The sequence below is a fragment of the Lynx canadensis genome, chromosome D1 (genome assembly GCF_007474595.2).
Source record: "Lynx canadensis isolate LIC74 chromosome D1, mLynCan4.pri.v2, whole genome shotgun sequence".
In the NCBI taxonomy this organism is placed as follows: Eukaryota; Metazoa; Chordata; class Mammalia; order Carnivora; family Felidae; genus Lynx; species Lynx canadensis.
In genome coordinates this window covers 11,608,237-11,620,909 of record NC_044312.2, presented here as the reverse complement: position 1 = coordinate 11,620,909, position 12,673 = coordinate 11,608,237, and the positions used below count along the sequence as shown (strand labels likewise).

The 12,673-nt window shown below is 55.9% G+C and overlaps 1 protein-coding gene across 1 annotated transcript; it reads left to right on the top strand.

The window, feature by feature from the left end:
* The first annotated feature begins 622 nt into the window (after positions 1–622).
* Positions 623–11,637, top strand: TMPRSS5 (transmembrane serine protease 5). Its single transcript, XM_032594982.1, has 14 exons — positions 623–676; positions 1,946–2,129; positions 2,458–2,556; positions 3,050–3,172; positions 3,536–3,671; positions 4,023–4,136; positions 5,094–5,137; positions 5,840–6,002; positions 7,183–7,361; positions 9,142–9,240; positions 9,679–9,821; positions 10,096–10,254; positions 11,186–11,373; positions 11,511–11,637. Exons 1-14 carry the CDS (start codon positions 623–625, stop codon positions 11,635–11,637), a joined length of 1,812 nt encoding a protein of 603 aa, XP_032450873.1.
* The last annotated feature ends 1,036 nt before the right edge of the window (positions 11,638–12,673 follow it).

Here is a 12,673-nt window from a genome sequence, read left to right as displayed (position 1 = left end):
CTTGGCCCCTTTCCCTGCAACAAGGGGTCTATTCATGGTTTCTGAGCAGATTTATTGTCTCTTTGGCACACGCGTGCGCGCACGTGTGTGTGTGTGTGTGTGTGTGTAGTGGGGGGAGGATAAAGGGAGGGGCCCTATGTGAACTAGGGAAACCTCACCCTCCAACCAAGCTGGCTGGGCTATTTAATCAATGCTGATCCAAGAACAGGAGCAGAACCCTGACTAGCAGACCCTGAGGCTTTACATTGGTGCCACTGACCCACATGGTAAGGCTGTACCTACATCTGTGCTATCCCTGACCTAGCCTCTCTCTCTCTCTCTCTCTCTCTCTCTCTCTCTCTCTCTCTCTCTCTCTCTCTCTCTCCCCCCCCCCCCCACGGGGTATCTAGGGATGCCTAGACCAGTGAGGAAAGGCAGAGAGAGAGAGAGAGAGAGGTAAATGAGCACAATATAGGGCCAAAACAGGTGCCTTATGGGTTGAAGGAAACTTCTTAGAGCAGTGATGTCTAGCTATGTCTTAAAGGGTCCTAGGAGTCAGCTACATGGGAGAAAGGACAGCAAGTGCAAAGTCTCTGTGGTGTGAGAGCACGTGAAGGCCTGGAGGACTGGCATGTGTGTTAGTATGATCCTGAATTCCACTGAGGAGGGAGTCATGCTGGCAGCTGGGGATGGAGAGGTGAGGAAGGGTGAGATCACAGGGGATTTTGTGAACCATGTCTTAGGACTTTGGATTTATCAGACTACAGAGATTCATTTGGTACATTATTATTATTATTATTATTATTATTATTATTTTAGAGGGTGGGGGGAGAGGGGCAGAGGGAGAGAGAGAGAATCTTAAGCAGGCCCCACACTCAGGGAGGAGCCCATGATTGAGCAGGGCTCGATCCCATGACCTGGAATCATGACCTGAGCTGATATCAAGAGTCGGACGTTCAGCCAACAGAGCCACTCAGACGCCTCTCGTTGGGTCCTTTAAAGATGAGATTAACTTGCTCATGTTTGAATTTTAGGATTGCTCTGACATGGAGAATGAATGGAGACAAGAACTAGAGGAGGGAGATTACTTGTTGGGTAGTAATGGTGATCACTCTTATTTTACAAATGAGAAAACTGAAGTTTGGAGAGGTGTTAGGCTGCAGACCTAGCTTTGAACTGCTGTTCCAGTATTTCCCCCAAGATCTTATTTTCCATTACTCTTCTTCACGGCACATGAACTTCAGGCAAACATATAACTTACTCTGCTCTGTGCTTTTCCACCCCCATGCTTTTGCCTCTTCAGTCGCCTAGAACACCCAATGCCCATATATGTCCATGTAGGCCCCGTGCGTCTCCGAGGGCCTGTCTCAGGCTGCCTTTTCTGGGAAGCCTTTTTTGATCTCCCCGGTGAGAAGTAAGCTCTGCTTCTGAATGCCAGTGGTGGTGAAACTGAACTTCCCTTTTGTCACTTAACATGTTCTGCTTTTTTTACATGACCTATTGTCAGGACTCCACTGCAGATTCTTTGGGGGCAGCTGGGGAGTGTTCCATGTTGGTTTATTTTGAATTCCCTACAGTGTCCCCCATTGTGGCCTATCCACTTGGGCTAAATATGGTGCATTGTGCAGGGGCACTTTCTACTCTGACACAGGAGGGGAAGAAGAAGGCTGGGGTCTGGAGGCCTGAGGAGGGATGTGGAGAGATTCAGTGGATGCCCTTGATAGCTGTGGGAGGCAAGGGGAGTGGGTGGTGAGGAGTGTGGGTTTCAGAGTCAGCCCAGTCTGGGTTTGAATACCCGCTCTGATGCTTACTGACCTTGTAAGAATAAGGTGGGTGAGGTTAGGGGATCCAGGGGAGCGGAGAAGGCCTGGAGGGGCATGGGCATCGGTGGGAAGACAGAGAGAGTGTCTAAGATGAAGAAGAGGCAGTGAGTGCACAGCCGAGGTTAGAGAGTGGGGGCTCGTAGTGGGCTGTGACTTCTCACCGTGGTGTGGGGATCCTGAGTGACCGACAGTTATTTTCCCAGAGCCTGATGCCGGATGGCCAAGCCCACATGGAGCCTCAGTATGCAGAGGAGGGTCCAGGACCTGGGATCTTCAGAGCAGAGCCAGGAGACCCACTGAGGAGGCCTGAGGCCCAGCAGCAGCCCAGTAGGCGAGATTGGGCTATAGGGGAATGATAGGGTGGAGACAGTGAGTGGATAAGCTGTCCACATTCCCCAGACCCTTCATGGGCCAGTCCCAAATTACCGATGGCGAGAGGCAGCCTCACTGCTCCTCCCGGAACCGCTTTGGCCGTTGCCCAGTTTGGGGACTGAGTGGGCTCTGTGGTGATGGGGCAGGGGGAGGTGGGCAGGGACAGTGGGAGCAAACTCCCGCCACAGCCCAGTGGCTGCCGTGCCCCATGGAGGTGCCTCAGGGCAGAGTGAGGCTGGCAGGCAGGAGCGGGGCACCCAGACTCCTCTGCCCTCCCCCACAGCCTCTCGGGCGGGGCGCTGGTGCTCAAGGCGGCGCGGCTGCGTGGGTCTGGGCGCCCTGGCGCTGCTGGCTGGTGCGAGCGTCGGCTCATGGCTTCTCGGTCAGTGCTGGGGCCCTTCGGTGCTCTGGGGAGGGCTGGAGAACCGGATCTGGGGGATCCTTGTTGCAAGACACAAGCGGGTGTAAAGGGCAGTCGGGAAGAGCGTCTTTCTGATCTACCCCGAGCTGACAGCAGGGGAGAAGGGATGGATTTGCAGCTGGAGGGATTTAGGCTCTGCGTAAAGAATGTTTTAGTCCTACAGTGAGAAGTGTAAGGTACTTGAATGGATGACCCGGGGAGGCCCAGGGCAGACGTTTTCTAGAAATCATTCCCAGTCAGAGAGAGACGGAGACAGGGACAGACAGAGTGTGCTCTCCTCGGGGTGTTAGTTGGGGGACCCGCCTAAGGCTGGGTGGTGCGTGAGTCCCCAGGCAGCTGCTTTCGTCTCCCTCTGTTGCAGGGGTCTTGTTCTGCCCCTTGGCCCTCTCCTTGGGAATCCCTCCCTTCTCCTAGCCTCTTCTCTGTGACCTCTCCCTGTCCTTGTCCTCTGAAGTGCTGTATCTGTGGCCAGCCGCCTCTCAGCCATCTCCCGGGAACTTGCAGGATGAGGAGATGCCTTTGAGCTGCTCAGAGGCCAGTGGTGAGGAAGCCCTGCTCCCTTCGCTTCCCAGAACAGGTGGGCCACACCCCCAAGGCAGCAAGACTGCCCTCCCCCCAGCCCTGAGCCCCTTCAGAGCTCTGGGCTCCCCACTTCTGGCCAGGGGCAAAGAGGACCAAAATGGAAGGCCATGAACCCACTGCCTGCATCCGGGTCTCCTCCTCTGCTGGGAAGGGAGTGACATGGTCCAGCCTCAAAAAGCGGACGTCTGGTTCGGAGCATCCAGCACACCCTGGGGACCGTTTTGATCTCTAGCTGAGGCACGGACAGGGGTCATTAAGGCCTCTTTGGGTCCCCGCACGGCCAGGTCCAGCTCCCCCTGGCCACTCTGCCCCTCTACCCCTCAGCAGGTAGGATGTGACTTTTATGCTGTGCCTTCAGTATCTTTCAGAGTCAACCCTGAGGGCTTCTTGCTGGCAGTACAGGTGAGGGCTCGGCCAGACTGGCTCCTGGTCTGCCACGAGGGCTGGAGCTCTGCCCTGGGGCTGCGGATCTGCCAGAGCCTGGGACATCTCAGGTAACTGGGGCCAGGCTAGGGGCCCGGGGAGGGTGGCAGGCTGGTGGTAGGAAAGGGGGAGTTGGAGACCTCTATCTGCCCGTCCCCATCAAAGTGCTCAGGAACTGGCAAGAGGTCACTTTGGTCAGCTCCTGGCCTCTGGACACGATGCTACCCCAGCCTGTTTCTCTCCTTTGAGCAATACTGCTTTTTAACAAATATAAATCCCAGAAGTCATTGTCAAAGTCTTGCTCAGTGAGGGTACTGTTGGGTGGATTGTATATCACGTATATCCCGGTCATGATTAACTGCCGTCTCCTGTGCTACAGTGTAAACCGATTTCCTCCCGTTCTGTTCCCCTCTTCTGCCAAGACTCACTCACTACAAGGGAGTGAACCTGTCTGACATCCAGCTCAACAGCTCCCAGGGGTTTGCTCAGCTCTCTCCAGGACTGGGAGGCTTCCTGGAGGAGGTGTGGCAGCCCAGGTAGGGCTTCTGAGGCGATTGAGTGGGGTCCCTTACTTCCTGGTGAACAGTCCGGCAGAAATCTTCCTGTCATGGGAGGCTGGTAGCAAAGACATTGGCCGTATGATATAGGACACAGAGGAACATTTCCCAGTCTGAAATCACAAACTCTGTTCCCATGAGTGGGGATTCACTCTGCCAGGAGAGCCAGGATGCTGTGGGTTTGAGACACTAGAACGATCGAGGCGTTAGGCTGCTGGGGCCAGTAAGAGCAGGTGAGAGAAGAGGGCTTTGGTCCAGCAGGAATGGAAGTTTGCTAAGAAGGAGGAGGGGGAGGGGCGCCTGGGTGGCGCAGTCGGTTAAGCGTCCGACTTCAGCCAGGTCACGATCTCGCGGTCCGTGAGTTCGAGCCCCGCGTCGGGCTCTGTGCTGACGGCTCAGAGCCTGGAGCCTGTTTCCGATTCTGTGTCTCCCTCTCTCTCTGCCCCTCCCCCGTTCATGCTCTGTCTCTCTCTGTCCCAAAAATAAATACACGTTGAAAAAAAAAAAAAAAAAAAAAAAAGAAGGAGGAGGGGGAGAGGAGAGCAAAGGGCCGGGGATAGAGAAGAGAGAGTAAGCCCAGGAGGGGCATGGGACAAAGCTCCTTGTTCTTCCTTCAGTCCCTTATCCGCTCATCCACCGAAAACACGTCCATTTGGGGGCTCTTAGTGGGCACAGTTGGACTTTCTTGTCCGTAACTTGGGGCCCTGTCTAGGACAACCCTCAAGGGCCACGACCTCCGCTGGTACCCCGGGGTGGGGCAATGGGCCAGGGTAGCAGTGCTGTCCTGGGGGCCTGTGAATGAGGAGGGGCCTGGAGCTTGGGGCGGGGGTGGGAAACAGAGGGGGGCTGCACCAGAGGCCTCCTCTGTCTCCACCTGGCCTCCATGCCCTCGGGTGGGCCCCTGTCCAGCTTCTTGCTGCCATCTCCATTTTGCAGGGACAGCTGTGCTTCTGGTCAAATCGTTTCCCTCAGATGCTCTGGTGAGTCATGTGTCCAGTCCAGGAAGGCGGCAGTGGGAGGAAAGGGTCTCCCCACTGTCCTGAGTGTGGAGAGCCACACAGAGTGGGTGTGGGATGGGGTTCCTTGCCCACCTTCCCCTCTGCCTGCCGGTCACCTTCTTGCAGACACAGTTCCATCTCAACAGAGCCCCCTCCACTCCTCTGTCGTGTCCCCCACCAGCCACCGATCTGGTTGGATGATCTTGCTTCTCTTCCTAGCACTATCTGTCTTGACTTCTGAGGCTCCTTCCCGCTTTCCTCTGGAGAGCCCCCAGGGGGATTACTATAGGCCGTTAACCGGTTAGCAACTTTAGGAGACTAAGGCAGGTGGTAAACCAGGGGCTGCATGGGAGACAGTCTGCAGAGCTCCTTGCGTGTGACCCCAATCATCTGCCTGTGTCTTCACCTCTCCTTTTGCATGCATCCCTCTACACACCAACATTCTGACCCCTCCTGTGGGACAGGCATTTGGTTAGGTGTCGGGGCTCTGCACACAACACAGGCCTGGGTGTGGGCCTCCGTGAGCTCGCAGACTGATTTCTGCCTTCTCGTACCCCCAATTCAGGGTCGGGAGAAATAAATTAGAGCCGTCCACACTGGACCGTGCTCCCCGAGAGTTAGGACCAATCTATCACCCACCTCTCTTCCCTAGTCACCATCTCACTCATGCTTTCCTGTTTGCAGAGTGTGGGACGAGGCCCCTGGCTTCCCGGATAGTTGGCGGGCAGGCCGTGGCTCCCGGGCGCTGGCCCTGGCAGGCCAGTGTGGCCCTGGGCTCCCGGCACACCTGTGGGGGCTCTGTGCTGGCCCCACGCTGGGTGATGACGGCCGCACACTGCATGCACAGGCAAGTCTCGGGGGCTGCTGGGGAGGACACGGCCTCAGTTGCCTTTTCCGTTTGGCCGTTGGTATGTCCATGTCGAGGGCGCCTGGGTGGCCCAGGTCATGATCTCACGGTTCTTGGGTTCGAGCCTCTCGTCGGGCTCTGTGCTGACAGCTTGGAGCCTGGAGCCTGCTTCGGATTCTGTGTCTCCCTCTCTCTCTGCCCCTCCTCACTCGCACTCTGTCTTTCTCTCTCTCAAAAATAAATACAAACATAAAAATTAAAAAAAAAAAGTCCACGTCGAACAGTCTGCCTCCCCATGTGCGTCCTCAGGGGCACGGATTGCGAAGTGCTCTCCCTGTTCAGTGCCAAGAACAATTTGCATGAGTAGCAGCAGTAAGACAAAGACTGGTCCTCTGTGCTGGCTCAGTTTTGAAGTTTTCAAAATACTTTCGTATTCACAGCGCTCTGTGCTTCTTAATGTTTATCACAAGTGTCATTAAATCACCTTCCGGGTAATTATTTGTTTAATGTCTCTCCTCCCGTTTAGACTGGAAGCTCCCCAGGAACGGGGACTCTCAGTCTTGTTTACCCCTGGGTCCCTTTCTTGATTTGTCCACGGCCATGTCCCCATGGCCTAGAACAGTCCTGAAATACAATAGGTGCTTAATAAATACTGGTTGGAGCAAGGAAGGGATGAATGACGAGCAAATGAGCTCTTTGGACCTCTTCTTCTGGCGGCGGGCAGGGCAGTAGCACACTTCTCACTTCACAATGAGGAAACTGAGGCTGGGAGAGGTGAGGTGTCTTCCCCATGGTCACAGGTAGTAAGTGGAGAGGCAGGACTCCCAGAACTTTTTCTGACTCAGAGTTAGGAGGTCACACAAGCCCCTTTGATGTTCGTTACAAAATGTGGAGGGGGCTCATTCAGGACAGAGGGGCTGGGGGGTTGCAGATGACCCCCAGTGTCTCATGTCTCTGGCCATTTTGCAGCATTTATTAAGCACCTACTGTGTGCTCAGTATCTTGCCAGCTTCTGCAACGATACTAAGAGGCCTGGCCTCTGGGTCCTGCGAGTGGCCAGCCTGGTGATGGGGGCTTCCATTAATGGTTTCTCTGGCCAGCTTCCTCCATCCGCCGGCATGCTTATGTCAGCCTCCTCTGCCCCTCCCTTCCCTGGGCTCAGCACGGCTTCTGTGTGTAGTTTTAGGCTGTCCCGGCTGTCCAGCTGGCGGGTGTACACGGGGCTGGTGAGCCACAGTGCCGTCAGGCCGCACCAGGGGGCTGTGGTGGAGAGGATCATCCCTCACCCCCTCTATAGCACCCAGAATCACGACTACGACGTCGCCCTCCTCCAGCTCCGGACACCGCTCAACTTCTCAGGTGAGGCACCGGCCAGGAACGAACAGGCTGCGGGCCGTGGAGGGAGCGGGGCAGGCCCTGGGACGCCTGAGAGGTGAGCTCCCTTCTGAGTTCCCTCCCAGCGCTGTAAACCTTAACACACTCAGTTCATCGGATGAGCTCTGCCATCTCCTGGACCTCAGCTTCACCCAGGCTTGCGCAGGCTCTTTTGGGGACAAAGGTTCTGGCCCTTTTCGCAGCTGGACTGCAAGCGGGTCTTGCCTCCAAGTCCCCAGCGGAGCTCCTGGCTGCTCTATCTACCAACAGACCGCCCCTCCCCCGTCCCCATGCCACGGCGTGACATGCTACACGGTTTTCCAGATGTCTTTCCTTCAACTCTCATAACAACCCTGACAGGTAGATGAGACAGGTATATGCAGACAAGGACAGTGACACTTAGTGAGGAGAGGGACGCTCTGCAAGGTCACACGGCACATAGTTCCCGAGCCTGGTGTCTGGGCTCCGGGGCTGCTTCTCCACAGCACCTGCCCTCGAAGAGCAAGCCCCCCCCAGCATGCACGTGCATGTGCGTGCTCACCAGCACACACACACACATGCACACACACACACACACACACACACACAGAAACAAGCACACGCACTCACCCAGTGGTCACGCAAGTACCCACGTGCACGCTCTCTCACACACACGCACACACTCACATACACTCAGCGCTCCTCTCTCCCACCTCCACCCATGGCCTTGGGTTTCCCAAATCCCAGTGTTGCTACATACCCTTGGGCCTACGTGACTCTGAACTTTTGCTCAACAGTTCATATTTCTAAATTGACTTAAGTACATTTATTTTTCCTAATGTTTATTTTTGAGAGAGAGGGGGAGAGAGAGACAGAGCGTGAGCAGGGGAGGGGCAGAGAGAGAGGGAGACACAGAATCCGAAGCAGGCTCCAGGCTCTGAGCTGTCCGCACAGAGCCCGACGCGGGGCTCGAACCCACAAGCAGCGAGATCATGACCTGAGCCAAAGTCGGATGCTTAACCGACTGAGCCACCCAGGCGCCCCTAAATTGACTTAAGTACCTTTGAAAGGGGAACTTCAAGCTACTGCCTAACTGGAGAGCCCACATTACTTGTAGCAAATAGGTAACAACCATGAAAACACAGAGCGAAAACGAGCCAGGGTTCAAGTCCTCTGCAGAATTTGGCGTCTGGGCCTGCTGTCTCCGTTTTTAGGGGGAAGTTGACAGGCACTGGGAGAGCCACACAGGGGCACCCCATGGAATCTTTCTCCATGATGTAGTTCGAGGGACTGAAGGAGAACCCAGAAGAAAACCCTTCCTCCCCTCACGCATCAGCGATTATTTAATGGCATGTCTACGTGCCACCTGATGACAAGTGTGGGCCCCAACCATAGGACTTGCCACACTTTTGGAAACAATTCCGCAAGAGGGATCCAACACCCCAAGTGAAGTCCCAAAGGAGTACAGATGCTCAGAAGGAATTCTCGTTCTCCCTCAGTCCCCGGGTTGGGGGTGTGCACTGCCCAGCCTAGAAGGCACCCTGCACACTGCAGTTTATACATTGTCCTCTGTGTGAATGGTGCCCCCCCCCCCCGCAATGTGGTACGGTGCACGACCTGCACAACCTTACAGGAGACCTGGTTGGTGGAGGCCGGGAACCAGGGTTGTTTGAGAAGGGGGTGAGGAGGAACTGCCAGGCCTGGTTCTTCCCCGAGGCTGAGGGTGAGGTGGTGGGGAAGGGAAGCTGAGCCTGAGTGGAGCCCAGAACCACCTGCTTCTCTACAGACACCGTGGGTGCTGTGTGCCTGCCAGCTGAGAAGCAAGATTTCCCAAGGGGCTCACAGTGCTGGGTGTCTGGCTGGGGCCACACCGACCCCAGCCACAGTGAGTCGGCTCCCAGGGCCCTGGGTACAAAAGGGGTGGGGAGTGGGGGAGCATCCTCCCCCAAGGTGACGCACCTCTACCTCCCATGTCCACCTCCCCCCCTGGGCCAAATGGCAGTGCCAACCCCCTTTTTCTCTGGTGTCATCGTTGGCCTCAGTCTCCCCTGCCTGGGTCTTCCTGGGAGAACACCCCCTGAGTTTCCCCTGAAGCCGGGCCTTTTATACCCCTGCCCTTTTTCTGGCCTTCTTCACTCTTAAGTCTGACAGACCCCTGCCTCCTTCCCGGGGTCCACAGCTCCCACCTTGGGCTCTGCTCTTTGGGTCTCGTGTCTCCGGGGCCTCTAACCACCTTCCCTCCAGCTGCTGTGTCTTCCTGGCCTTGCTTTGTGCCCCACGGCCCGGCTCTGTATCCCTCCATCTCCATGTCTGCCTCCCGCAGCCCACAACTCAGACACGCTGCAGGACACGGTGGTGCCCCTGCTGGGCACCCGGCTCTGCAACAGCTCCTGCATGTACAGCGGGGCCCTTACCCCCCGCATGCTGTGTGCCGGCTACGTGGACCGGAGGGCCGACGCGTGCCAGGTGCAGCAGTGAGCGGGACTGTGGTCGGGGGCGGGGATGAGGGGTTTCCTGCTGGGGCTTGGCCCCTGGTCTGAGCAGCCTCTCTAGGAGGATGGGTGTCTAGGCGAGTCGAGTAGTGCAGCTGAGGATTAATGGAGGGACGAGGCGAGCGGAGATCCGTGCTGGAAGCAGAAGGGGCCTAGCGTAGAGGGTGTGCTTTGGGGAGTTCTGGTGCGCCTCCACCAGGAAGGACTAACTGCCCGCTTCTCTGTGTCTCTACATCTGGATCCCTCAGGGTGACAGCGGGGGCCCCCTGGTGTGCCTGGACGGGGGCACGTGGCACTTGGTGGGGGTGGTCAGCTGGGGCCGCGGCTGCGCGGAGCCCAATCACCCTGGCGTGTACGCCAAGGTTGCCGAGTTCCTGGACTGGATCCATGACACTGCGAGGGTGAGTGTGGGGGCAGGGGTGGGCGGGCAGCTTTATAAAGGACCCAACCCTTGGGTGACGCTCAGCTCTTAGGTCTGGGCGCTGCTTGGGGCTGGAGAATGGTCCCTAGATGGGGAGGAGGAAGTGATGCTTATAGCACCGAATGCATTGGATTTCTATCAATTTAAGTATTAGCTAGGGAAGAGTGGACCTGAGTTTGTAGCCCAGATCTGCCATTTACTGGGTGAGCTTCGGCCCATTCCTAACCTTGGCAAGCCTCAGTTTCTTGGTAGTAGCTCACGGCTACCTCGAATGCCCCTGTGGCGATGTAGTGAGGTAAGATTACCACGAGACAGCCGCGTAGCCCTAGGCTTGTGGTGGGTGGTCCTCATGTTGTTCGTGGGCGTATTTCCGACCATCATTCGTTCCTGCTTTCTAAGGCAGTTGTGAGTGCCTGCACTCCCTGCACTTTGGAGAGAGCTCGGCATTTTGCAGTGTGGGTTCAGCAGGGGATTAATTCTTGTGTGACATCAGGCAAGCCACTTGGCTTCATCCGTTCAGTGGGAGGGCCCAGGAGGATAATGTGCATGAAGACAGGTCCTCTGTGTAAAGTACTTAACAGATGCAGGGCGTGATGATGAGAAGCATCTCTCCCCAGGGTTGGGCACAGGGGCAGGTGGCCGGTAGTACATTTTAGAGTTTCAGGGGACACATACACCCCTGTTCTCATTCAAGCCTTACAGAAAACCTAGAGAAATAGTTTTAGCTGCATTTGATAGAAGTGGAAACCAAGGTTCTGAACGGTGGTTTCCTCAAATGGAAATTTCTCGGCTGGTAGGTGTTGGGGCCATCATGGGTCTGGCTCCTTCCTCCGTCAGCCCAGGCCCCCCTCTCCCAGCCCTGTTCCTCCTCCACCGCACCACACGCAGCCTCACACTTCTTCCTGGGTCTCTGGCAGGCCCGCCAGATGGAGGAGGAGCTGCAGACCCAGGTGCAGAAGGCACGGACCTCCTTTCGCACAAGACAGTCATCGCCCGTAGGCCAGCCTCCGGGTCCGGGCCTCTCCTCTCGGGCCCTGGTTTTGAGTCCCTCTTTCTCACCAGGGAGCCTCAGTAACAGGAGAGCCGATGGGGCTGGGCTGGAAAAGTGGGGGGAGGGGCGGGGGAGGAAGATGCTGCTGGCGGCAGCTGGGCACCCGCCCTCCCCCCTCTGCCGTTCCCTGCACGCATCTTTTGGGAGGATGCTCGGGGATGCCCTGGGACCGCTTTCTCCATGTCTCTCAGGCAAGGAAAGTGCCTCCTTAGAGGAGCCCCTGGCCCCGAGGCTTCTGGGCAGATCGGGTCAAGGCTGAGCAAGCCCATGCAGTCAGGATCCTCCCCACTCTGCGTGTTCTCAAGTGGCTGTGGCTGACCCGACCGGGCAGGGTCGGGGACATGTAAGAATGCTCTGGTTGGCCTTCAGTTAGGACTTTGCTTTTATAACGACAGTTCTGTGAACTGGTTCAAGGAATGCTGTCTTGGAGTGAAGTGATACAGGGTCTCAGTCCCTCATTTTCTCTTGCTTTCTGTGTCTCTCTTTCTCTCGTACACACACACTCTCTATCTGTGTCTCTGTCGGTCTCTCTTTCACACACACACTCTTTGTCTCTGTCTCTCTTTCTCTCTCTCACACACACATACACGCTAAAAGGATAGAATTACAGTTTTCCTCTCGTACATGTTTCTTAAATCTCCGGATCTGACTCCTGCTCCTCTCTCTAGAATCTGGGCATTCACTTATTCAATTCTTTTTACATTTCTTGAATCTACATGTCATAACCCGCAGCAAAGAGCCCCCGCCGTCCAGATGGGCTGATGCACAGGTTTGAGGACCTTCCCCCCACCCCAAGTCAGTGCTGTCTTGGGAGACCTCTGTCTCCTTGGGTCCTGTTCCAGCACTGGGCCTTCTGTCTCGGGGAGATTTCTTTCTGAGTTTATGCCCAGTTAGCATTTTCCTGGTTAAGCTTCTCCCCGACTCTCTTCTCTCTAGCAATTAAAATGCACTTGGCATCTTGTTTCTAAAAAGTGCAATGAATTTTTTATGGTGCTTACCCAAGGAAATGCAATTAGCGTTTAGCAATAACAACTTTTTCATGAATTTATCAGCATTTTTTTGGAGGGGTAGTACAAATGAATATTCATTCCTGGAGGGTCTGCTCACTTTTGGAGAAGTGCACTAAAAAATAAGGACCTCGATTTACTGTCGCTGTATTACCTGGGAGGGGTTGCTGGGAATTGGCTCTCACATTGCAGAAGTGGTGGGGGAGAGACTCTGGCAGGTGACAGACAGCCTCATCCCCCGCCCCCTCCCCCCCCCCCACCACCCATCTCTTAGATCTCCAGCCTCTTCCCTGAGCTCGAACATTTACCACCTGACTCTGGTGAGTCCCCATCTCAAGAGGCAGGTT

What these genes read in the sequence shown, in the direction of transcription:
- TMPRSS5 (XM_032594982.1), top strand. Translation starts at nt 623, where the DNA reads ATGATCCTGAATTCCACTGAGGAGGGAGTCATGCTGGCAGCTGGGGAT. An exon ending in TGAGGCCCAGCAGCAGCCCA is followed by an intron (nt 2,130 to 2,457) that starts GTAGGCGAGATT and finishes CCTCCCCCACAG; the next exon opens with CCTCTCGGGCGGGGCGCTGG. An exon ending in GCCGCACACTGCATGCACAG is followed by an intron (nt 6,003 to 7,182) that starts GCAAGTCTCGGG and finishes TTCTGTGTGTAG; the next exon opens with TTTTAGGCTGTCCCGGCTGT.